Genomic DNA, 24,813 nt, shown 5'->3' with positions numbered 1-24,813 from the left:
CGCCTCCAATCCTCAGGTGAGTCCCTCCAATCCTCAGGTGAGCGCCTCCAATCCTCAGGTGGGGCCCCCTGGGCCGGAAGGGCCACAGCCCCCTCGATGTCCCCACATCCAGGGAAGTCTTTCCACCCAGCCAGAACCCCTCCCATGACCATGGCCTTCCTGGGACGTTGTGGGACCCACAGGGCAGAGCCTGGCCTAAGACTCCAGCAGGAGCGCCATGCTTGGCATTGCATGTCCCAGCAGCTGACTCCAACCCCGCAGAGGGCATGGGCCAGGTGCAGAGGCCATAGGAGGGCAGAGTGCCCAGCCCAGGACTGGCACAGGTAGGGCCCAACCAATCAGTATGAGTCACTGTTGGAGACGGACACCCACGCCCTTCCTGAGCAGAACCCGACTCACCCAGGTTACAGGTGGCTCCTGAGCGCCCTGGTGGGCAAAGGCAGAGACCGGTGACAGGGTCACAGGGTGCCCCCCCATCGCAGTCACACCGCTGGTGGCAGCCCTCTCCAAATGAACCTGGCTCACACCCTGGTGGGGGCAGTGGGCTCAGTGTCCCCCTCCTGCCCTGTACCCAGACGGGATGGGGCCAGGGAGCGGGGGTTCAGGGTGGGGAGAGGAAGAGGGCATGAAGCACTCACCACTCTCACAGAAGTGGCCGTGGAAGCCGGCGGGGCAGAGGCACCGGCCACTGATGGGGTCACAGGGGGCTCCATGTTGACACTGGCACACCCCCTGGCAGCCAGCCCCATGGAAGCCAGGGGGACAGGCTGAAGGATGCCAGTTACCATGAGACAAGGGCACACGGTGGCAGAAATATCCAGTTTGCCCAGAGTGAGTAAAACCCGCCAATTCGGGGACCCGTGAGAAGCCCCCTCCTGCCCTTCCTCATCCCTCCCCACTGCTGCTGGCTCCCCACCTCTCTACTTGACTGCAGCCCGGATCACCCACATGGGAGGAGTGGACAGTGGCTGAAAGGGGCCCCAGCCCAGCTGCACAGGCCCCCAACTCACGGTGCTCGCAGGCCTGGCCGTAGAAGCCGGGGCTGCAGCGACAGGTGCCCGTGGTGGGCTCACACGTGCTATTGTTGTGGCAGGAGCACTCCAGACTGCAGGCGGCTCCATAGAGCCCAGGGGGACAGGCTGGGGACAGAACAGGGCAGGGAGGGAAGGGCAGACAGTCCTCAGGCACCAACCTTGCCCAACCCTATGGCAGCCCAGGGCACATCCCTGAGGGGATGCTGGGGTCCCACGGGCCCCACACACTCACCCAGCTCACAGTGCAGCCCTGTCCAGCCCAGGCCACAGGAGCAGCTGCCGTTGGTGGCATGGCACAGGCCCCCGTTTCTGCAGGAGCAGGTGTGCTCACAGCCCACGCCAAACCGGTTCTGGGGGCAGCCTGGGGACAGAAGGCAGGTGCTGCCTGGAGCTCTGGCCAAGGGCTGGGCTCCCTCTGGGGACGTGTCCCCACAGGCTGACAGTCAAATGCTTCCTGAGGCCTGTCAGTGCTAGTCTCTGCCTGCTGGGCTGGGCAGGCACATGCCAGGGAGTGGCACCAGCCGCATCCTCTCATTCATTGGTCATCTCAGGCTGCCAAGTACCAGGCCTGGTCTAGGAACTGAGGGTGGCTCAGGCATGGAGGGGCTGGGTGAGCACCTGCCCAGCCTGCAGGAAGGGGTTCACGGAAGGCTTCATGGAGGCAGTGGCCCACTGTGAACCAGCTGTCTCCCAACTGGGAGTGAGTAGACATCCTCCAGGCCTGAGAACTAACATGGCTGGGCTGCTGTGGGCTCAGAGGTGGCCAGCTGCGGCCCTGCTGTTACAGCTGGATGCCTGACGGCCAGCCCAATGGCACTATCCTTCCTGGGAGTGAGGCGGGGCCAGGCTACATCCCGGCTGGAGATTGGGCCCTGGGATCCTGAACCCTCTGCTGCCACAGGCTCCCAACGGGTCCTGAAGGCCAAGAACTGGTGTGGGGGGCAGCCAGCCCCTTCATGCAGACTAAGGGTGGGACCAGGCCAAGAGGCTGTGGCTGTGTTTATGGGGACTGGGCCTGTGGGAGCAGGAGCCACCACACCTGTCCCTTGGGTCCAGCCCGTCTCTCTACTCTGGACTGTGCTCTAGACCTGCCTCCACTTTGGTCCCTGGGCCTTGGGCCTGGGAGAAAGGGCCAGAAGGACTCCACCCTCAGGCAGAAGACAGCCACCCGATCCCTCCTACAAGGGGCCAGGCAGGCGCTGGGTAGGAACCTGAGGCCCTCAAGGCCACCTCGACGAGGATGGGGTCACTGGGTGGCCTAAGTCTCAGGAGCTGAGTGTCGAGGCAGGGGCTGGGGTGGTGTGGGATGGTCCATCCCCCCAAGTAGGGCAACGCAGTCAACACAAGCTACAGCACTCTCGCCTCAGCTTCACGGTCAAGTGGGGAGCCGGTGGCAGCCAGGATGTGTGGGTGCCTGGGCTGGGCCCACCCTCCAGCATCCCCATGGCTAATCGGTGACATCTCTGAAGGGCCCATGAGCACACCCTCCAGAGTAAGCACCCACCTCGCTCACAACGGACGCCGGCTCTCCCCGGGGGGCAGAGGCAGGTGCCGGTCACAGGGTCGCAGGCCGCCCCATGCCCACACCCACACACATGGGTGCAGTTGGGGCCGAAGCGGCCCTGTGGACAGGCTGCCAGGGAGGAAGCGGTGAGCGTGGCTGGCTTCCCTTCTCTCCCTGCCCAGTCAACCCCGGAGAGGGGATAGGACAGGATGGGATGGGGTGAGGGGACCCTGGGTCTGCCCCAGAGAGGGTGGGGCCAGCCACCTCCCATGCACCCACCCTGACATCTCCCTTCCACCCACAGGCCCTGCTGGGGGTCCAGCCGCTGCCGCCTGCTCTGCAGTGACTCACCCCCACCCACCCCGCCAGCTCTGCTGGGGTCCCAGAAGGGGAAAGTCCCTGCACGACTCAGGGAAAAGGCCTGTTTCCTGGCAGGACACTTGGCCACAGCTGAGCTGCCCAGCTGACCTCCGTGCCCAGCTGTGCTCAAGCCCCTGGCAGACATGGTGCAGGTCGCCGGGCACAGCAGGTGCAGGGACAGAGCTAGCAGAAGCCTGGTGGGGACTTGGTGTCACAGACACCCCCAGGGCTGCAGCCAGGGCTGCCCCTCTGGCTTAGCTCCATCTGGGGCCAGGCCAAGCCAGAGGGGGCTGAAGGGCAGGGAGGTGGGCAGTTGGGGGCCGTCCTCCTGCAGGCTGGCTGGCCCTACCCCGGAGACACAGGAGGCACCACTCAGCCCTGCTGCCACCAGCCACTCACTGAGGCTGCAGTCCGCCCCGAGAAACCCAGCAGGGCAGTGGCAGGCCCCCGTAGCCGCATCACAGGAGCCCCCGTTGAGACACCCACACAGCTGTTCACAGCCCGGCCCATACCGCCCAGGCGGGCATCCTGCAGGGAGAGGGGCTAGCTGCAGGGGCTGGGGCTAGCTGCAGGGGCTGGGGCTGGAGGCTTCCCCAGTGTCCCTGAACACAACAAGGCAGCTCTCATGAGGCCCCGACACCCTCCATCTTCCACCCCCTCAGACGAGGGCCTTCCCAGGGACCAGGGGAACTGGGCCCAGCAGGACTCCCGAGCCCCTGGGTGGGCATAGGCAGCACTCACGTTGCCGGCAGCTGGGGCCGTGGTAGCCAGCAGCACATGAGCAGATCCCAGTGGCAGGATGGCAGGCTGGGTTCTCACCGGGACACCAGCACATCTGTGCACAGTCCTCCCCAAAGCTGCCAGGTGGACAGGCTGGGTGCAGACAGGCAGGGTCAGTCCTGGCCCAGCCCCATCAAGGAACAGGTGGGCCTCTCTGGATTCCCCCCACCCAGTCGCTCCTCGGGGTGGGGACTTGGGAGCACCTACCTTGTTCGCAGCCAGAGCCAGTGAAGCCAGGGGGACAGCGGCAGGCCCCAGTGACGTGGTGGCAGGCAGCGCCAGGTGGACAGCTGCAGCGCTGGGCACAGGCCTCTCCAAACCAGCCCCGCAGGCAGGCTGCAGAAAGATGAGGGATGGGGAGGCTTCCTGGGAGGGGCCTGTTGGGGCTCTGTGGGCCAGGACAGGCCCAGAGTGGACGCTGTGGGTAGGACCCACCTAGTGCTGGCTGAACTGGGGGCTCGTGCTGCCACCATTCTCACACCTCGCACAGTCGCCCCCTGGAGGCAGAAGCAGGCCAGGCGGGTGGCATGGTGCAGATGGTTCCCCACCGGCCAGTCCATAGCGGGCCCCCTGCCACAGTGAAGGGCCCCCGAATGTGCCCTTGGCCAGCAGGGCTGCGCAGGGGGACGCAGACAGGGCTGAGAAGGGGCTCCAGCGCTCCCGCGGGCGCGGCCCCGCCCCATGGAAGGCGAAGGAGCTGGGAGATAGCAGCCGGGGCTCAGCACTGAGGTGACGGGAGCCAGCGACAGCCCTGAGGCCAGCCAAGTGCCCAGGCTTCCCTCAGACAGCAGACCCAAGGCTCCCAGCCTGAGCAAGGGGCCGCCCACGCTGAACGCCAAGCAGTGGGGACGGTGCCCCTGCTGGAAGGGGGCTGGTGTTAGGGGCTTGGGTGGGAGGCCGGAGCTTTGAGGAATGAGGCAGTGTTGCCCTTGCATGTCTGGGCTCTGGAGAGGCTGAGGCCCTGCTGGGTGAACCAGGCCCTGCTGGCACAGCAGCCACAGCCAGACCCCTCACTGGCAGGAGGCCCCCAGCCAGCACAGGCTCCAGGACAAGGGGTGAAGGGGCCCCTCTCTGCATGCAGGAAACAGCAACGGCCCCCGAGCCCCAAAGCATCCTCCGTTCCACCCACCACAGGGCTGGCCAGGGCCACACACCCCTGCCAAGGCAAGGCAGCAGCAGTCTGTCCCCACAGGCCAGCTTCCTAGGCTGAGCCCCCCCCTCAAAACAGGAACCCTTGGGGCTCAGACGGCAGCTCTTGCACTCACAGGACAACAGATCCCCTGGTGAGGCCCCACCCCGGGCACAGTCCTCAGCCCTGCAGTGAGGCTCATGCCACCCCTTCTCAGCAGGGCCTCCAGACTGCCCTGCTGCCCCGCCCCACTCACGGTTCTGACACTTGTCCCCAGTCCAGCCGGCCGGGCAGAGGCAGTGGCCCGTGTGCGGGTCACACAGGCCCCTGTTGAGGCAACCGCAGCTGTGCGGGCAGCCGGCTCCGACGTGCCCAGGGAGGCACTCTACAGGAACAGAGGCCGGCACAAGGGTGAGGGTCCTGCCTCCTGGGTCCAGGAGACCCTGGCTCATGCTTCCCTCACAAAGGGCCAAAGCCCCCACCCCAAGGCGCTGCCCCCTGACTTGGGAGCCCTCCTAGGCCTACAGACAGGGCTGCACCAGGCATGCTGGGGTATGTCCCTCCTCTGCCACCCAGCACTCACCCTTCTCACAGGCCAGGCCGGCCCAGCCCTCCGGGCATGCACAGTGGCCTGAGACAGGGTCACAGGTCCCTCCATTCTGGCAGAGGCAGGAATGTCGACAGTTGTCGCCGTACAGGCCGGCAGGGCAGGCTGGGGCCGGGGAAGAGGGAGCAACCTGCATCCCCCAGCCAGCTGGCCCCACAGGGTCTGTCTGGCTTTCCAGCCCCATGTTGGACTTTGGGGTCAGGGACCTTGCAGGGGGCTGCCTCTAGGATGACCTGCTAGCCCAGCCTGACTCACCATCCCTGCCTGGAGAGGGGCACAGGTGAAAGGCACGGTCCTCAGTCCTAACAGCCCCTTCCTCCCTCCCGCAGGCACCAAGTGTCCTCTGGGCCCCGCAAGAGGCCAGTACCCAGTCCCTGGACTCCTGGGTGGGGCTTACCCTGCAGGCAGGAGGGCCCCATCCAGCCAGGGGCACAGTGGCACTGCCCATGGACAGGGTCACAGGAGGCCCCGTTAAAGCAAGCACAGGCCTGGCTGCAATTGTGCCCGTAGGTGTGGGCTGGGCAAGCTGCAGGTGGAGAGGGCTGGTCAGAGCCGGGGGTGGACAGGACCCCAGGGGTTGGCAGCAGATCACAGGCAGCTGGGCAGATCTGCCAGGGTCCCCTCGACTGCTGTGGCGAACTGTCCCCTCCCTCTGGCTCAGGCCACCCACTCAGCAGAGTGGCCACAAAAAAGGACCAACGCTCTGGCACAAGTGAGTAAAGCATCATTCCCAGGGGGGCTGCCTGGCAGCTTTGGTCACTCAGGACAGGTGGCAGGAGGGAGTCTCCTACGGAGGACCCGGCGCCCCCTCCCGCAGCACCCTGGGCTGAGCAGGGACCTCACGCACTCTCAGCACAGCGGGGGCCCCGGCGGCCAGCGGGGCAAAGGCAGGAGCCGTTCACAGCGTCGCAGGCAGCTCCGGCGGTGCAGTTGCAAGCATGGCGACAGTCTAATCCAAAGAAGCCGGCCGGGCAGGCTGCAGGCAGGGGGCAGTGATGTGAAGGGGCCCACACTGGAGTCCACCCAGCCTAGTCCCCGCCTGTGCCCTAGCTCACCACGCTCGCAGAAGGTGCCCCTCCAGCCGGCCGGGCAGGTGCAGGCCCCACTGACGTGGTCACAGGCTGCTCCGTGCTGACACTGGCACCGCTGCTCACAGCCGGGCCCGAAGTGGCCCTGGGGACACCCTGAGACATGCGGCCCCGGCCCACTATCAGTCAGAGGCCCAGGAGCCTAACCCAGCTGTGCCTGGGCCCTGCCGCCATCCCCTGGACTGTGGGACAGGCCTGGCTCGTGAGAAGCCCCTTCTCACCCAAGGGAGACTGGGCTCACTCACACGCTTCATCCCCACCCAGGTGGGGCCATGGGAGGCTTGAGGGAGCTCCAGGCAGCAGCTTTAGGGACAGGAACTCTGCAGGGGCCGCCTCTAGGACACCCGACCCAGGCCTCCCCTAGTTCCACCAACCAAGCCTCGGGGGCACACACGGAGGGACACCAGCCTCAGTCCTAAGCAGACCCCTTCTCCATCCCCCAGGTGCCAGGCCTCCCGCAGTGGGGGACGGGACCTTCCCCTTCCTGCTGCAGCTCCAGGTGAGCCTGGTGCAGGTCGGTGAGAGGACCAACACTCTGGCACAAGTGAGCAAACAATCATTCCCAGGGGGGCTGCCTGGCAGCTTTAGGTCACTTCAGGGACAGGTGGCAGGAGCCCCGCACCCACCCCCGCAGCACCTGGGCATTGAGCAGGGACCGCACGCACTCTCGGCACAAGCGGGGGCATCATTTAGTCCAGACTAGACTTTAGTCCAGGATGTGGAGTAGGGTGGTGTGCTGGGAAAGCTCAGGGGAAGGCAGAGGAAGCCAGGGCCAGGCCCAGCCCCACCAGTGCGCGGTGTGTTCGTGTGCATGTGTTGGGGTGTGGTGGATGCGCAGGAGGGGGCACGGCCAAAGGCTGTCGTGGTTATGTGTGATGCATGTGCATGATGTGTATTGCGCCTTCATAGGAGGGGGCGCAGCCAAAGGCTTTTGTGTGTGCGCCGCCGGAGGAGTATGGCCAAAAGGTTTTGTGTATTGTCGTCGTTCATGTGTGTGCGCGTGTGCACACACGTGTGTGCACAGGAGGGGGCGTGGCCAAAGGCTTCATATGTGTGTGTGCACACAGGAGGGAGCATGGCCAAAGGTTCTGTGTGTGTGTATTCATGTGTGTGTGTGTGCCTCTGTGCATGTGTGTGTGGATGGGAGGGGGTGTGGCCAAAGGCTTCATATGTATGTGTGCACGCAGGAGGGGGCATGGCCAAAGGTTCTGTGTGTGTGTGCTCAGGAGGGGGGCGCAGCCAAAGGCAGGGCCAGGACTCACGCTGCTCGCACTGCGGGCCCACGTAGCCAGCCTCACACAGACACAGGCCACTGATGGCATCACAGCTCCCGTGGCCAGCGCTGCAGTTGCAGAGGTGGCTGCAGTCAGGTCCCCAGTGACCACTATCACAGGCTGCAACAGAACTCAGGGTCATCCAGAGCAGGCCCCAGTGCAGGCCACGGGTACCACCGCCAAGTCAGGCACAGGGGCATCTCAGGACTGGGGCACTGCCTCATGCAAGCCCCCAGTCCTCAGGGGCCCTGGGCGGAGGCCTCTCCAGGGGCTAGGAAAGGAGGGACGTCTGGACAAAGGGCAAGCCAAGGGTCCCTGTACCTCTCTGGCAGCTAAAGCCGGTCCACCCGGGGGCACAGCTGCAGTGTCCGGTGGCTGGGTGGCAGTGCCCATCATTGGCACAAGAGCACCTTGTCTGGCAGCTGGGACCAAACCAGCCTGCTGGGCACACTACAGGCAGGAGAGAGAGCATGAGTGGGGCCTGGCCGCCTACCCCGGGTCAAAGGCTCAGGGGTGGCTCCAGCTCACTCACCGTCCTGGCAGCGGCTGCCAACGAAGCCAGGGAGGCACAGGCAGGCTCCAGTCTCAGGGTCGCAGTGGGCACCGTGCTGGCATGCTGGGCAGATCTCCTGGCAGCCCAGCCCCCAGCGGCCCTCAGGACAATCTAGCACCCACCCCCCATGGCCAGTCAGTGCCCAAGATGCCCTTGCTCAACACATCAATAAACACAACATGGCACAATGCTCCTGGAGCCACAGCCGAGGAGGCGGGACCACTGTTACCATCTCAGCCTGCCCCGGGGAGGAGAGAGGGCCTGGGCGCCTCCTGGGGCTGCAGGCTGCGGGGTGCCCACCCATGGGAGAGGAGCCCCAGGCACAGTTCAGCTGGCAACACAAGGAGCCGAGCCTGTTAGAGACAGAGCCACGTGGAGAGGGAGAGCAGCCCGGGAGGGCAGCCTGTAGGCCCCAGGGGCTTGGTGGGGCAGCCACAGACCCCCATTCCCTACCCCAAGAGAGTGCACTGTGAGTTCTCACATCTGCTACAGGCGGGCCTGGGATCCGCAGGGCTGGGGACCCCACAGTTCAGGGCCCCATCAACGCGGAGCTGTGCAGCCCAGGGAGGTGGAACTGGGGCTGCGGCTGACACTCACCTGCCTCACAGTCTTCCCCAGTCCTCCCGGGTGGACACCGGCACTGCCCCGTGACCCCGTGGCAGGGGGCCCCCCCACAGGAGCAGGAGCCCGAGCAGTTCACACCAAACGTCCCCACCAGGCACTCTGCAGGAAGAAGCATGAGGGGCCTCAGCCACGCCATGTGGAGCGGCCTGACCAGAGCCTTTCCCCTAGGGGCTCCTGGCGAGTGTGCCTCCCACACCTCCCCATATGGGCTCTGGCTCTAGCCCCGGGGTTGGGGGGCTGCTGAGCACACCTGGGGTCCCCAGAGTGGCCAGGCAGGTCAAAGGAACAGGCAAGGGAGGGGTGAAAGGGGAGCTGACAGATGGGAGGAGAGGGGAGGGGCAGGGCTGCTGGGGCAGCCTGGGAGAGACTGAAGCAGATCCCTCAGCTGTCCAGGACCCTGGAGAGCTCCCGGGAGCCCAAGGTAGGGCCTACTCTTCCTCTGCCATCATTGTCACCAGAGGACCTGTCCTGGTCAGGCCAGTGTGCCCCCAGCCCAACCTGGCGATGCTGGTCCAGTCTCTCCCACTCCCCTACATCCAGCTGGGAGCCCCTCCAGGGACTCGGCCCTAGGCCTGGGGAGGCTGTGCACCCACTCGCTCCACCCCCAGAGCCACTGCCCTTTCCCTGTGGGATAGGGCTAGAATGGAGAGGGCAGGGGGCCTCCTGGAGGCCTAGGGTCCCCCTCCTCCACCCAGCAGGTAAATGAGACCCCAGGGAGCACAGAGACCAGGGAGTCAGAGCATCCCAGGAAGGGGGACCTCGGGAGAGAACGTGGGGGCTGAGGATCAGGACCCCTGGAGAAGGCCTGGCAGAGCCGTGGGTGCTGGGAGCCCTGGATCGGCCTCCCTGGCAGAGCCTTCCTCTACTCTCCCACGCCTGCCCTGCCCGTAAGGGCCTGGCCTTGGCCTCCCCTGTGAGGACAACAGAGCATGAGGCTGGGCCGGGAGCTCGGGTGGCAGCCTTCTTGCCTCCCCCAGCAAGGCGCAGTCACCGTGATGCCCTGCCTGCTGCTCCAACTAAACCTCTCCCTGGGCTCACATTGGCATCACAGCAGCCCCAAGAAGGCAGTCAACAGAGACCCCGTGCTGCACGCCCAAGTTCCACAGAGCCCACGCGTCAGAAGGCCCACAGCGGGGCTGAGAGCCAGGCTGTGCGCAGCCTGGGGAGGAGCGCTAGTAATACAGGTAAGCACCAGGCCTGGCCCCGCTGGGGCCCTGAGTACACACGCTGGTAAACCCTTGTCACCAGGGCCCATCCCCGGGGCACCCGCCCACAGGGACACAGGGACGTCCCTGGGACTACAGGCCTGGCACTCCGCGTGCCCTAGGGCACTGGGCAGTGTTCACAGGGTTGGGGGGTCGCTGGTCAAAGCAGCCCGACAGGGCCTCAGGGAAGCCCCCTCCACTAACTGGGGCAGATGAGTGCAGGCCAGGAGCAGTTTCCAGACCCAACAATAAGAGGGGATGTTATCTTTATAAAGAGTGTTGATCTTTATGTCAACACTCAGATGTCATCCTGTGGCTTATCCTCAGAGCACCAGAGGCTCTTAAACAAAAGAGGGGAAGGGGCAGAGGAGGAGCGGAGGAGGGGCAGGGCAGGAGCCTTCCTCCTCTCAGGAACTGGGGGCTCTGGGAGCCGTGGAGGTGCGTCTCTGGAGAGGCCTCCTCACTGTCTCCAGTGTAGAGATTGGGGAGTGGAAGGAGGGTCACAGGCATCAGGGGAGGGTGAACTGCTGGTGTGTGTGTGCATGTGCCTGCCTGCATTCATGTGTGTGTGTGTGTAAGTGGTGTGTGCAGGTATGTGTGTACACGTTTGGGGAGGAGAGTGGGAGGAAGGGTGGAAGAGGATGCCAGGGCGTCAGGAGGAGCTGAGTCCCACGTCTGCACACTCATGAAGCCCTAGGGCTTGTGCACAGATGGGGAGTGGGCACTCAGAGCCGCTGCACGCCGGCCTGAGACCACAGAGCTCCTGCGAGTCCAGGTCGGGAGGCTTGGCCTAGAGTGCTCCGACCCTTAGTGGCTGGGACCAGGGTGGCCTAAGAGCTGGCTGGTGGGTCCTTGGGTGGACGTTGCTCCCTCTGCGGGCCCCTTCTCATTCCCCAGATGGAGGTGGGGAGGGGAAGGGCCCATCCTGGGGGGACTTGAGTCCAGACAGCCCCCTGGTATGGCCCCAAGGGAGGCAGAGGAGGGGGCTGGCACCGGGCTTCTCGTTCTCTCTCCAGCCCAGGACATGGTCATGCTGGTCACACGGCAGGCCCTCGTGGCTCCCGTCTGTCCTGGCTAATGGGCGTGGACAGCGTGCGCCACGCCAAGGGAGGCTCCAACCTGCCCAGGCCCTGTCGGTGGCTGCTGCGGCAGCTCCGTTACTCACGCCGAGGACATCTTCCTTCCCCTCATAAGCTGATGACACACTCGGGTATTTCCCACCCTGGTCATGAGACTGAGGAGTGACCATCCCGCAGCTCTGAGCCTCAGATCAGCTTGCTCAGCTTTCTGCTTGGCCAGGACCACATGCCGTTGTCCTGGTCATTGCACCTCCCGCCAGTGCAAGCTGGGGCAGCCAGAACACCCCCACCTTCCTAGCCCTCTTGGCAAAGCCCCCAGCCCCATGCACGCTGGGCTGGAATCACTTCGGGGAGTTAGTCGCCGGGTCTCCCAGGAATCCCTAAGCACAGACCCAGCTGGGCCATCTCCCAGCCAGCTCCTAACAGCCTCCTCCCCTGCCTGCCATGTGAGTGTGGGGCTCCCAGGCTCTGTGCCTGCTAGACCCAGGCCACAGCATCCACATCCAGGGGCCTGCAGCCACGACCCCAGGCCGGCACTGCGGCCCAGACCACTCTCGGAACCACCACCTCCAGGGGCAGCCTCTGCTGCCGGCTCACATGTGAGGAGGGAGCTGCTGCTCCAGCCTCCAAGAGAAGCCCACAGTCTGTTCCAGTCGAGGCAAGGGAGGAGTTTGCAGAAGCACCAACCCCTCTCTGGGCCAGGCCCAGAGCAGACCTGCCCTAAGCAGACCAGACTCAGACTAGCAGCCGCACCACTGCTGTGTGACAAGCTGTCAAGGCAAGGCACCACCTGAGCTCAGGCGAAGGAGGCCGATAGTGACAGCTGTGCAGCCCTTCTGAAGCCCACCCTCCGGCCAGACAGGCAGCCTAGACCCACAATGAGACCGCCAGGAGCCCCAGGAGCCGGCCACTCACCTTGGTCGCAATCCTCTCCCCGGAAGCCAGCAGGACACTGCTTTCCACACTCGCCGCTCACGGGGTCACAGGCCACACCCACTGGGCAGGTGCATGCCTGTCGGCACCCCAGCCCAAAGTAGCCCGGCTCACACTCTGCAGGGCGTGAGAGAGGGGTGGGTGGGGTCAGCCGGCCCTGGCGTCCCCCAAACCCCACGCGTGGACTCACCTGCCTGACAGTGCTCGCCCCGGAAGCCAGCCTTGCAGGAGCAGCTGCCATCCCTCTTGTCACAGGACCTCGTGTGGGGCTGCACACACCGGCACTCCTCCGAGCAGCCCGGCCCAAAGGCCCACGGTGGGCAGGCTGCACGCACAGAGCAGTGAGGGGGGGCTCCAGTCTGAAGCCCCGCCCTCCCAGACCACTTTCACCAGCCCTGGGTCAGCCAGGACGACAGCCAAGATCATGCAGGGAGCTGTCCTCATCCACCTCTCCCCCTGCAGCCCACCGCCCCTTCCCTCCCCGAGTGTCTGAATCCCAGGGATGGGTGACCCCACCAGGGACTCAGAGCTTGGCATTGCTGCCAGGAATCTCCAAAAGTCAAGATAGGCTTCATCCCCTAGAGGCTTCTGCAAAAGGCCTGGCCCTGCCCTCATCTGCAGCCCTCCCACCCATCAGGGCTGGGAGGCACCACGAGGCTGGGGACCGTCCACCCAGACGCCCTGGATGCCAGCACAGTTGCCGTCGAGAGGATGTGGCTTGGAGTCCACAGACTCAGGGCAGATCCCAGACCCACATCCCAGTGGGTGACCTGGCTGGGCCCTGACGGTCTCATCCCAACCCAGACTACAGGTAATAGGACACAGACCATCCCTTCCACCCGCTGCGGCCACCAGGGACACCGGAAGGGGCAGTGAGACTCACTGAGGTGGCAGAAGCGGCCGTACAGCCCCGGGTCACAGAGGCAGGCCCCGTAGAGGCGGTGGCACCGGCCCCGGTTGGCACAGTTGCATTTCTTGCGACAGTGCTTGCCATAGTAGCCCTTGGGGCAGCCTGGGGGCAGTGGGGCTCCGTGAGAACCTTGGTGGCAGCCAGCCTACCACATGTGGTCCTACCCGTGTGGTAGGATGCTCAGGGGCCCAGGGCTCAGCACAGGAGCTGGGAGCAGCCCCCACCAGGGCACTAGGTGAGCCTCCAGGATTGGCTGTCTGCCCTGGCTGGTCCGTCCCCGACATCCCCTGCCCCCAGGGTCTGTGGCAAGGGCGGGTGGAGGAGCACCTTCCTTGGCCCACACTGGAGAGATGCACAAAGTTCACGCTCCACTCTCCCCAAAGTCTGGCTCCCATCAGGAGCTGCCTGACTTCTGTCCCATGACAGTCACTAAGCTTGACCTCAGAACCTCAAAGCAGGAAGGACACGTGGCCCCAGTGGCCAGGGTCCCAGGCCCAAGCCACAGGTGGCCCCAGAGCTAGAAAGGTCCTCGCCTTTCTTCCCCAAACAATTCCTTCTGACTGGGTCCTGCCCCACGTCCTTCCTCGTACTGAAGGCAGCAGTAAGCTGAAGGTGCCCCAATAACGACATGGAGACTATGCCCCAGGACCTGGAGACTAGGCACAGGCACAGTTGCATTTCTTGCAACAGGGCTCGCCATAGTTGCCCTGCGTTATCCAGGTTGGCCCTGAGCCCACAGACAGATGTCCTCATCAGAGAGGCAGGCGGAGGCTGAGACAGAAAGTGGAGGCCTAGAGAAGAGGAGGTGACCCCTCGATGCTGCAGGCAGCCTGGAGGGTACAGCACAATCCCAGGGTGCAGTGCCCGGGAATGAATACGGGGGTTCCCCAGCCCCCTGTAGAATAGAAAGGGCAGACAAAGTGGGGAAGGGAGGCACGCTGACAGGGAAGAGGTAGGAAGCCCTGTGCAGCTGCCTGGGGTCCCCACAATCACCAGGCAACCAGCCCTGCAGAGCACAGCACATACAGCCAGGCAAGCTCACAGGGCCACCTGGACATGGGGCACAGGTTCTAGGGCTGGCTATCTTCCTCTCACGAAGGCAGAAAGTTTGTGATACGTTAGCTGCACTCTCCAGCGAAAGAGGCAGAAATGATGAAGTCCGGAGACTTAAAGATGAAGCTTGGAAAACCACCTGGGAAACATTTTCTGGACTAACTCCTCCAGAAAGGCTGAAACTTCAGAGTTAATAAGGACGTCAACATCATCCCTTGCGGCCACTGGCCCCTGAGTAATCCCTTCTGCAAACCTCACCCAGCCATCACACAGCTCTACTTGAATGCTTCCAGGAACGGGGACCTTACTGCCTCCCAAGGGAATCCATTCTAAAAGTGTTGCTCTGTAAAGTCTTATCATCTGCTACAGTTAGGCCCTGGGAAAATTAGCAACAGTGAAAAGCAACACCCCTCTCACTCAAGGGCCTCATTCCCTCCGAAGCACAGCCTAAAGCTCTGGAGACGGGGAGGCAGGAAGGGAAGGGGGTCTAGGAAGTTTGGTAGCAGTTTCCCTGCTCCAGTGGGAGGAAGGAGACAAGGAGGGGTGGTGCCTCCCACTTCCCTTACAGCCCAGGGGTAATTCCAGAAGCACCAGAAGAGACTGCACGCACCATCCTCACAGTTAGTTCCACTGACACCCGGGGGGCAGCGGCAGGTCCCCGTGACAGAGTCGCAGGTCCCACCATTCTGACAGCTGCAGGAGAAGCTGCAGTTCTTCCCAAAGGTGTCCGGAGGACAAGCTACAAAGAGTGACAGGGAAGTGTCAGGGTCACCAGCCAGCACGACACTCTGAGACCCCTTCCTAGGGTTGGAGGCTCTGGGTTTAGAAGGAATTGCCTAGAGATAAAATGATGGCACTTGTGCCCCTGCCCACGCTCATGGGAGACACCACTAATGGATCACTGACTCCTCTCTCTGAACGCCAGCAGGGACAGCAGTCTCCTCCTCCTGAACCAGCTCTTTCAAACAGGCGGAGCCTCACAGTGATTACGGGCCCCCGCCCCCGGCCATCTGAGCTAGAGGAACCCAACCCTTCAGCAGACAGCCCTCGCTGTCTTAGTTATTTGCTGGCTTGCTTGTTGCTGGACCGTGAAGACTGATATTTAGGAAGGACAAACACCTTGGCTCGCTTGTTCCCAGGGAATCCGTGCTGCCTGGAACAGTGCCTGGCACAGAGTGGATGGTCAGGGGATGTTTGTCAAAGGACTGAACAAATGGATGAATGAATGGATCTGCACGGATCTCCCCGCCCAAGGCCAGCAGGCAGGAGTAAAACTGAATAGGCTCAAAGGGCTGTCCCCAGGTCTTGGGGCTCAGAGGCCCCTTCCCGGCCCCCAGCCCCTGCCCAGCCGCCTCACTCTCATTGCAGATGAGCCCAGTCCAGCCCTCGGGGCAGTCACAGCCATCCAGGCCCGGGAGGCAGGTTCCTCCATTCCTGCAGTCATCACAGGTCAAGCTGCAGTCGTGGCCAAAGGAGTCGTCCAGGCAGACTGGGGGGCAGACCAGGATGGGGGTGTTCAGAGCCTGACCCTGGCCTCAGCAGGCATAGAGGCCTGGCTCAGACAGCAGACTGGGGGGCAGACCAGGATGGGGGTGTTCAGAGCCTGACCCCTGGCCTCAGCGGGCATAGAGGCCTGGCTCAGATCCTCATGCCAGGGAAGGGGCATAAGGGGCATCCTCAGCCCATGAGGGCCCCAAAAGGGTGACATGGGGGCAGATGCTGGGGTCAAAAGGAGCCCTAACTTGGGAGCTGCAAGCCCGGTCCTGCCCAGGCTCAGCCCGCATGAGCTGTGCAAACTGAGCCAGTGGCTCAACCTCTCTGGGCCTTGGTCTCACATGTCATTGCAGGGGTCCTTCCTCACGTCCCCAACCTCTGATTGGATGGCAGCCTAGCCTGAGGGGTCGCTGGCTGCCAGCCCTGCGAGCAGGAGCCCCCAGGGGCTGGGCTCCGCTCACCAAACTTCTCTGTGAGAGTGTGTTCGCCCCGCAACTCTGCCTCTTCCTCGTCGGCCCCGATGTCGTCATCCTGGAAGAGTCTCGGCAGCTGGTCCTGGAGCATGGCGATGTGGGGCAGAGGCCGCACGAAGGGCAGCTCGCCGTCCAGGTCCACCACCGGCTCCTCCAGGGCTGCCAGGGGCACAGAGGTCCCTTAGCCCCTGCCACCCACCTGCCTGCCCCAGCGACTCCCCAGTGGGTAGGGCTGGGCCTGAGCCCACCCCAGGGCCCCTGCCACCCTCCTACTGCCTCCACTACCCCCACCTCCTCAGCCTGGTCCCAGGGGTCATCCCAGCTGCACCCGACCCTCCTTCTCAGGACAGAAGGCTCCGGGCCCTGAGGACCTGAACCCTGCCCCTCTGCCCCCAGGCTCATCCCAGCTCTAAGGACTCTGGGGCCTAGAGGGGTAGAGGTGGGAGCAGCTGCCATCAGTCCCAGGGACAACATCACCTTAGGTCTTGGTCCCTTCTCTCACCTGGTCAGGACAGGTGCTGGGCTCCAGGAGGATGCCTGTCTCACCAGCTTCCCCCACCCCACTGTCCTTAGTCCCCACATGGCCCTCAGAAGAGGCAGGACCCCAAGAGCCTCAGCGGCCCAAGAGCCTCTGAGGTGGTGTTGGCCCAGACAGGCCAGGGGGCAAAGGACGCCAGGCAGGTGGGGGTGGGGCGGGCCAGGCCTGCGGGATGCAGGCTCAGCTGGGGCAAACTTGAGAAGGCAGAGGCCGGTGCTCCTCGGAGGGCGGGAGACTCACGGCTGCAGCCCCTACGGTCCTCGTGCAGCCGGTAGCCAGCCTCGCAGGAGCACTGGAAGGAGCCGGCCAGGTTGGTGCAGTGGTGCTCGCAGCCACCACGGCTGGAGGCGCATTCGTCCACATCTGCGGGTGACCCGGAGCCGCTGAGGCCTGTGCTCCCGGGTGGGGAACCAGGGAGGCCCCTGCCCACGAAGTCCTATTTGCAGGACTGAAGCCCTGGTGGCCCTGCCAGAGGTGAGTGGCTCATCTCTTGAACCAGCCAGTAAAACTCACCCCCAGCCGCAGCGGCCACTCTGGCTATCCTCCCACCCCAGGGTCAGAGCCATGGCAGACACCTGCTAGAGGCCAGGCTGGGAGGGGCCGGCCAGGCAGCAGCCAGGGGGACAGGCCCAGCTCCAGGAGAGAGTGGCCAGTGACCTTAGGCTAGAGGGAGGGAGGGAGCAGGTCAGCACAGCCGTGCACACAGCAGGCACTCCACCAATACCCACAGTCCTGCATTCAGCAGGCACTCCACCAATATCCACAGTCCTGCATGCAGCAGGCACTCAGCCAACACCCACAGCCCTGCATGCAGCGGGTGCTCAACCAGAACCCACAGTCCCTCAGTAGAGCACAGAGCAGACTGACCCCATGCCCACCATGGGGGGACCAGAGCCAGCCCCGTGTCCTTCCTTAGGGCGGCCCTGCTCCCAGGCCACCCCAGCTGTGCAGTGGCAGGGCAGTGCTCACCCTCACAGCTGCAGCCATCGGCACTGAGCCGGTAGCCGGCGTAGCAGCCGCACTCGTACCCACCAGGGTTGTTGGTGCACACCTGCTGGCAGCACGGGCTGTCTGCACAGTCATCAATATCTGTGGGCACACACCACGGGCCCCCTGGTACCAGGCACCTGCACATGCACACGCTCCCACCCACACACAACTGAATGCAACTGCATACAACCACACACAACCCACGTGCCCTACTGCATGTGCACCTGCCCACAGTCTCACGTGTGCACACCTAAATAATGGCACCTGCAGACAATCGCACCCACCACACAATCGCACCCATGCACATGCATGTTCCTGGTCCCGTATACACAGACACACACAGGACACATGTCACAGTCCTGGGGCCACCCGCCTGTCTGCTGGGAACAAGGTGTTGGGACTGGGGCTAGAGGGTGGGGACTCCATCTGAGAGTCAGGGTCTGGGGTGTGACTCCCAGGACACTGGGTCCTTCCCAGGTGATGGGGTGGTACTGAGGAGGTGCTGACGGGGTAAGGGGGTGCCATGACCGTGGGTATGGGCCCTGCAGGCTGATGTGGGCACCTAGGGTCTTTCCTGGCCAGGATGCTGCCTCTGTCAGGTCTGCCCTACCACCCTGCCTGGGCCCAGGCAGCCAGACCAGAACTCAGGGAGACAGAAGAGGACCTCCAAGTCATGGCATGGAACTGATCCCAGACCCAGGGCGGCAGCAGGTCCCTGGAGTGGGGTGTGGGCATCTGGGAGGAGCCAGTGCGCACCGATGCAGGTCCTCTGATCTGAGTGCAGCTCATAGCCACGGGGACAGGTGCACAGTGGCCCAGCGCTGGTGTGGCTGCAGCCATGGGAGCAGCCGCCGTTGTTGGCCTCACAGCTGTTCACAATTTCCATCTCGATCCCTGCCATGAGACCAGCCACGCGGGATGTGGGATGGCAGCTAGGATGACCACCACCTACCTTGGTTCCCCCCACCTCCACCCAGCAGCCAGCCTCGGGTCTGGGGACACCCGTGGGAAGCAGCAACATGGAGCTCCCAGGCCTTGTCGGGTCTGGGACTCCCTGCCCTCCCTCGACCCTCTGCCCACCAAGGGCTCATACGCAGGGCTGCCCCTGATTGACAAGGAAGCTCTTTGTTCTTCGACCAAAGCAGGCCGTGGGGTCCTGGGGAGTGGCATGGCCATCCCGGGCACCTTCAACCTGTTGCTGGCTGCCCACTCACGGTAGCACTGCCGGCCATCAGCGCCCAGCTCGTAGCCCGCATGACACACACACTTGAAGGACCCCTGGGTGTTGAGGCAGCCATGGGCACACTGGGCCAGCCCTGCGGCACATTCGTCCACATCTGGAGGGGAGAGACCACGGGGAGGACTCAGAGGTGCTGGGAAGGGCCTTTGCATGGGGCCAGTGGAAGACAGCGCACGGCCTGCTGACACCCAGGGCCTGTGGCTACATGACACAGGCATTCAGGGCCAATCCCACGGTCCCTGACGACCACTAGTCACAGCCCTGCAGGTCCCCTGGGATGAAGAAGTTGGCACCCACACGGGTCTCACGCTAAGCCCATTGAGTGACCAGATGCCATTACCCAGCAGCACTTTCCTGGCGTCAGTGAAGACATGGAACCACACACCATGACACCCCGTGGCCATCCAGCAGGTGCTGGTGATATGGTCTGGCTGTGTCCCCACGCAAATCTCACCTTGAATTGTAACTCCCACAATTCCCAGGTGTGGTGGGAGGAACCCAGTGGGAGGTGACTGAATCATGGGGGTGGGTCTGTCCTGCGCTGTTCTCGTGATAGTGAATGAGTCTCATGAGATCTGATGGTTTTAAAAATGGGGGTTTCCCTGCACAAGTGCTCTCTTTTCCTACCGCTATCAACGTAAGGTGTGACTTGCTCCTCCTGGCCTTCTGCCATGAGTGTGAGGCCTCCCCAGCCACGTGGAACTATAACTCCATTAAACCTCTTTCTTTAGTAAATTGCCCAGTCTTGGGTATGTCTTTATTGGCAGCACGAAAATGGACTAATACCCTTGGAAACTGACCACTGCCTGGTCTGGACACACCCTGCTGCCTCAGAGACTCACCCTGTGGACTACCAGGGCGGCAGCAGCCAAACCGCTCCCCAAGGCTGCTTGACCCAGGGAAGAGTCAGGAATACCCAGACGTGCAGGGACAGGGTTAACAAATAAACGTTACCCAGCCATGCTGCAGAGGGTGGTGTGGTGTGGCAGTGGGTTCCAAACAATGGCACCTGCCTGCGACCTGACTCTAAACAAAGCACATTCACAAACAGCCCCAGCGAAGCAGCAGAAGCCCACCCCATACGTCCAGGTGTTTCCTGGGCTCAGTAACAACGTCTCCTTTCTTCTTTAGTTCTATTTTTTTATTATTATTTTATTTATTTATTTTTAGACAGTGTCTCGTTCTGTCACCCAGGCTGTAGCGCAGTGGTGCAATCATGGCTCACTGTAGCCTCAACCTCCTGGGCTCAAGTGGTTCTCCTGCCTCAGCCTCCCAAGTAGCTGGGACTCCTGCCTCAGCCTCCCGAGTGGCTGGGACTCCTGCCTCAGCCTCCCGAGTAACTGGGGCCACAGGTGTGCACCACCATGCTCGGCTAGTTGAGTTTTCTTATTTTTTTGTAGATACGGGGATCTCATTATGTTGTCCAGGCTGGTCTTGAACTCCTAAACTCAAGTGATCTGCCCACCTTGGCCTCCCAAAGTGCTGGGATTACAGGTGTGAGCTACCACGCCTGGACTTTTTTTTTTTTTTCTTTTTAAGAGAGAGAGAATCTTGCTCTGCCACCCAGGCTAGAGTGCAGTGGTGTGATCATAGCTCACTGCAGCCTTGACTGCCTGGGCTCAAGTGATCCTCCTGCCTCAGATTCCCGAGTAGCTAGGACTCCAGACAGCACCACCACACCTGGCTAATTTTCTTTTTATTATTGTTTAGAGACAGGGTCTCGCCACGTTGCCCAGGCTGGTCTTGAGCAACTGGGCTTAAACGATCCTCCCTCAGCCTCCCAAAGTGCTGGGATTACAGGTGTGAGCCACAGCACCTGGCTCATTCCTTTTCTCTGATTCATCTCTTTGGTTTTCCTGCCAGGCAGGCACTACTTAGGAAATACAATAGTTTAAAAAATATAAGCAACACCTGGGCTCCACGGCGCACTTCTGGCGAAATGAGCCTCGGGCTGGGAGCAGCTTTGGCGAGCCTTCCTACCGTCGCCCCTCAGCCCCCAGCAGCGGAGATGAGACCGTCACATCCCAGGTCACCCAAGGGGGGCAAGGCAGGGCCAGCCCTGCTCCCAAAGGGCCTGGTCCCATGGGAGGCCACGGCCCCAGAGTTAGACACAGGTCCCTCCACAGCGCCTGGGTGTGATTTCTAACCCTGGGTGGAGCGGAGCAGGGGAGGGGCGTCCTACCTTCACAGGCCTTGCCGTCCGCTGCTAGCTGATAGCCTGCATGGCACTCACAGTGGGCGAGGCCCCTGACCACCTGGCACCTGTGCATGCAGCCGCCATTCCTGTCAGCACACGGGCTTCTCCCTGCAGCCACGGACCCAAGGAGGGGGTTGGAGAGAGGGGATCCCAGTGGCTGCAGGGCACCTGCCCCAAGGCTTCTTGTGAGATCCCCCCACCCAGTGCTCTCCTCACTCCGTGCTCCAGGCTGATGGGCTGGGCAGTGGGTCTCCCTCCTCCCAGGTGCGGGAAGCCCCAAGACGCCAAGAAGACTGTGCAGTCTCCGGACAAGGCCAGCCAGCCCAGGTCAACCGCAGCCCAGGCCAGCTCCCCCCACCACCCTGCTCTGTCCAGGTGCTGGCGCTGACACCAGGGCGGTGGCCCCCAGCTCTGGGACTCCACCCCTTCATGCCCATACTGGGGAGGACCCTAGAGGCCAGGTGGGGGCATTCTCTCAGCACCTGCCCCACCCACAGGCCCCATTTCCATATTCTGGAGGACCACTGAGCCTGCCCCACCGTCACCATCAGCAAAGCCCCCTCCTTCCATGAAGAAGTGTCGAGGACTCAGAGCAAAGTGCCAAACCAGGCCGGGCCCGCCTCCTCCTCCCAGGGGCAGCAAGCCTCAGGTGGGCACCTATGGAAGTGAGGCGGCCCCCATCAGGTGGGCACCTACAGTAGTGAGGCGGCTCCCATCCTGAGCTTCCTAGCCCCAGATGTGCCACCCCGGGGCACAGCCTAATGGGCTGGGCCATGCCCTACCAGGCCTTTCAGGAGCCTTGGGGGCCTCCTGAAGACCCACTTCCTCTAGTAGCCCAGGCAAGGCAGCTCGTCCTGCCTCCACCCCTAGGTCCTCCATCCCTCCCGGGCTGGCAGCACTCACGGACACAGCGCCTGCCGTCCTCCTGGAGCTGGAACCCGGGCCGGCACTGGCAGCGATGCCGAGTGATCGTGAGCTGGACACAGTGGTGCTGGCAGCCACCATTGCCCAGGGCACAGGAATTAATGGCTGGGGACACGGAGAGGACCCCAGGTCAGCCCAAGAGGACGCCTGGCCAACAGTCTGTCCCCGGCTGGCATGGAGCAGGGAGTGGCATGGCCACTTCCTCCTGCTGTAGGACCCCTCCCGGACACTCCGAGCCCCTCCACCTCTTCATCTCCACCGTCTCCCTGCCCAGCCCACAGGCCTGGGTTTGCCTTCTCTGCCGCCCACAGAATCCTCAGGCCCACGGGAGATTCACTGGACCCTCCAGCCCCAGCCTTGAGGGCTGGACACAGAAGGGGGCCCCACCCAGACAGAAGCCCAGCACCCCCCAGCACAGAACACTAAGTGCCAGGGGTCTCTGAGAAGCTGCGAGTAAGGGCTCAGTGCCCTAGCAAGCTGCATCTCCCTGGAGGAGGCTGCAGGCTGGCAGAGGGTGACAGACCCAGGCATCTCACCACCGTGGTCCTTAGGCCAGGGCGGAGGCAGGTGTGGGGATGCCATGGACAGTTGCCATGGGCCGTAGGCTTGGCCCCCAGTTCCCAAAGGACCAGCACAGCTCCTACCCACCCCAGGCCAGGCCACACCTCACGCCTGACCCCATGCAGTGCCCACGCTCTCATTCCTCCATGCACATTCCTGCAGGTCATGGGCTGTGGGGTCAGGTTGACTCAGCGGGTGCCTGTACCTGGTGGATGGATGGGGCTGTGCCCTGAGCTGGCCCAGGGACGGGGGGAGAAGGTGCTGGGCCAGGCTGGACACCCAGGGTGGGCACTAGACCTCTGCCAGAAGCTGCAGCCAGCCCCTTGGCGGGGGTTTGGTTACTGTCATGTCTCTGGCAGTCGCCTTGTGGTTAGGGAGGGAGTCAGCCCCAAGCTCAGAGGGAAGCCGCAAGAATGTGCTGTTGCCTGTGCCCGGGCAGGGAGGCCGTCTGCCCAGGCCTGTGCCCAAAGCAATCCCGAACCCCATTACCAAAGCACCAAGACTCTCGGAGCGGGGAGGCTTCTTTGAGATGCTGCCTCCTCTGGGGCACCTCCTGGGGGGCTGCCAACATCCCTGGGAGGTGGCTGGGCCCGGGGCCGAGGCTGGGGAACCCATCTACTGTTGCTGCATGGTGGATGGGAAGCCCAGCACCACGGAGGGGAGGGCAGTCAGAGGTCAACGGAGCAGGCAGCGGCTGGAGCAGTGGAGTTGCCTCTGGGCCCTGAGAAGGCCCCTCAGAGCAAGTTGGCTTAAAAACCCCACCACGCTCGCCGTACCTGTCTCCCACAGGGGAGCAGGCGCTGAGGGTCCCCTCCTAGGGCAGAGCCAGCCTTGGGAGGCTGTTGGGGGTTGCAGTGATGGCTCTGTCTCCTGCCCCACGTGGCCCTGACATGTGCAGGCTGTGGGGAGCCCAGGGCAGAACTCAGGTAAGCCCGTGTGCCTCCGAGCCCCGAGCCCCATCCACTTAACTGCCCAGACAAGATGGGAGCTGTCCTGGCCCCCAGGCCCGGCCTGCCTCACCTGAGACGGCTCTGCTGAAGCCACTACCGTGGCTCCAGGGGCCTCTGAACAAGGCCTCGGCTGGCCCAGCCTTCCCGGGGGGCCCTGTTTATTGTGCTCACCACAGCAACAACACCCCTGTCTGGAACACGTAATAGGAAACAGACCCCCTTCTGGCAGGGCCAGGCAGGCACAGGGGGCACAGAGCCCATGGCAGGGAAGCTGGGCCATCAGGACCCAGGCACCACAAGGACCCAGGAGGCTGTGGCAGGGCTGGGAAAGAAAGAGGCTTCTCGTCAGCCCCTCCAGACAGGCAGAGACCCGAGATGTACCCAGGGACCACCGGGCATGGCACCCACTGAAGCCCACCAGGGCGGGGGGTCAGAGGCAGGGATGCCCCCAGAGCCCGTCCTCTTGCTGCTCTCCACACAGTTCTAACACCCCAGATGCTCCCAAGCTGTGCACAGCCGGGAGCCAAGCCCAGTGTCATCACATATATCCTGTGCCACAGATTCCCGGAAAGCTGAACCAGGCAGATTTTCACCAGCACTGGGACATGCAGCTCAGGAATGGCCACCCCTGCATGGCCAGTGCCCAGCACTGCTGGGGATGTGTCCCGAACCCTTGGGGCACTGAGACCCGGCTGCAAAACACACAGCCCAGCCACCCCTGCCCAGGCCACAGCCAAAGACTCGCACCTGCTACAGCCCTGCAAAGCGGACCAAGCTCAGACCCGGCAAAGCTCAGTGTGTCCATCAGACACGGACTGGGGATTTGCCTCCCAGCGGGGGAAGACCCTCCCTGTCTGTGGTCCACAGCCCTCACAGGCTCACCTGCGGACAGACGCGGGCTTGACAGCAAGCCCTACTGTGTCTTTCGCTTCTTTAATACTGAAGTGGTGTTTTCTCAAAGGAAAACATCCCCACCCAGTGAGGGTTGGATGGGCAGCGTGCGCAATTGCACCGGTGCTTTGGCGATCCTGCCCAACGTTTCTGTCCCTTCCTGACTCTGGAGTCTTGTTCTGCCAAGACCTAACTTCAGTCCTTGCCCACTTCCAGATCAGATGCAACTGACTGTTGCTGGGGGACACTCTGTAATGAATGGAATGTGTCCTCCCTAAAATAATTATATGTTGGAGCCTTAATCCCCAAGGTGAATATATGTGGAGAGAGAGTCTCTGAGAGGGAATAGGGTGGGGCCCTGACCAGACAGGATTAGTGTCCTTGAAGGAAGAGACACAGAGCACTCTCTCCATTCTGGCAGC

General features: G+C 63.1%; 1 protein-coding gene across 1 annotated transcript in view; it reads right to left on the bottom strand.

The window, feature by feature from the left end:
* The window catches only part of MEGF6 (multiple EGF like domains 6), a 122,344-nt gene that overhangs the window by 3,772 nt on the left and 93,759 nt on the right, over positions 1 to 24,813 (bottom strand). Inside the window, exons 6-34 of the mRNA XM_017882421.1 lie at positions 21,969 to 22,094; positions 21,051 to 21,173; positions 18,843 to 18,965; positions 18,385 to 18,522; positions 17,608 to 17,727; positions 16,879 to 17,001; positions 16,089 to 16,259; positions 15,491 to 15,622; positions 14,744 to 14,872; positions 13,054 to 13,182; positions 12,361 to 12,495; positions 12,153 to 12,287; positions 8,927 to 9,052; positions 8,309 to 8,440; positions 8,098 to 8,226; positions 7,765 to 7,896; positions 6,470 to 6,598; positions 6,262 to 6,390; positions 5,812 to 5,940; positions 5,391 to 5,519; positions 5,064 to 5,192; positions 3,886 to 4,014; positions 3,640 to 3,771; positions 3,298 to 3,426; positions 2,539 to 2,667; positions 1,267 to 1,395; positions 1,011 to 1,139; positions 639 to 767; positions 400 to 528 (exon numbers count right to left, since the gene is read on the bottom strand). Coding sequence (XP_017737910.1) covers positions 400 to 528; positions 639 to 767; positions 1,011 to 1,139; positions 1,267 to 1,395; positions 2,539 to 2,667; positions 3,298 to 3,426; positions 3,640 to 3,771; positions 3,886 to 4,014; positions 5,064 to 5,192; positions 5,391 to 5,519; positions 5,812 to 5,940; positions 6,262 to 6,390; positions 6,470 to 6,598; positions 7,765 to 7,896; positions 8,098 to 8,226; positions 8,309 to 8,440; positions 8,927 to 9,052; positions 12,153 to 12,287; positions 12,361 to 12,495; positions 13,054 to 13,182; positions 14,744 to 14,872; positions 15,491 to 15,622; positions 16,089 to 16,259; positions 16,879 to 17,001; positions 17,608 to 17,727; positions 18,385 to 18,522; positions 18,843 to 18,965; positions 21,051 to 21,173; positions 21,969 to 22,094 — 3,783 coding nt within the window. The remainder of the gene's footprint in view (positions 1 to 399; positions 529 to 638; positions 768 to 1,010; positions 1,140 to 1,266; positions 1,396 to 2,538; positions 2,668 to 3,297; positions 3,427 to 3,639; positions 3,772 to 3,885; positions 4,015 to 5,063; positions 5,193 to 5,390; positions 5,520 to 5,811; positions 5,941 to 6,261; positions 6,391 to 6,469; positions 6,599 to 7,764; positions 7,897 to 8,097; positions 8,227 to 8,308; positions 8,441 to 8,926; positions 9,053 to 12,152; positions 12,288 to 12,360; positions 12,496 to 13,053; positions 13,183 to 14,743; positions 14,873 to 15,490; positions 15,623 to 16,088; positions 16,260 to 16,878; positions 17,002 to 17,607; positions 17,728 to 18,384; positions 18,523 to 18,842; positions 18,966 to 21,050; positions 21,174 to 21,968; positions 22,095 to 24,813) is intronic.

Source organism: Rhinopithecus bieti, unplaced genomic scaffold (genome assembly GCF_001698545.2).
Source record: "Rhinopithecus bieti isolate Rb0 unplaced genomic scaffold, ASM169854v2 scaffold_13351, whole genome shotgun sequence".
Classification (NCBI taxonomy): Eukaryota; Metazoa; Chordata; class Mammalia; order Primates; family Cercopithecidae; genus Rhinopithecus; species Rhinopithecus bieti.
The sequence above is the reverse complement of the archived record's forward strand: the minus strand, read 5'-3'. Positions and strand labels throughout refer to the sequence as shown.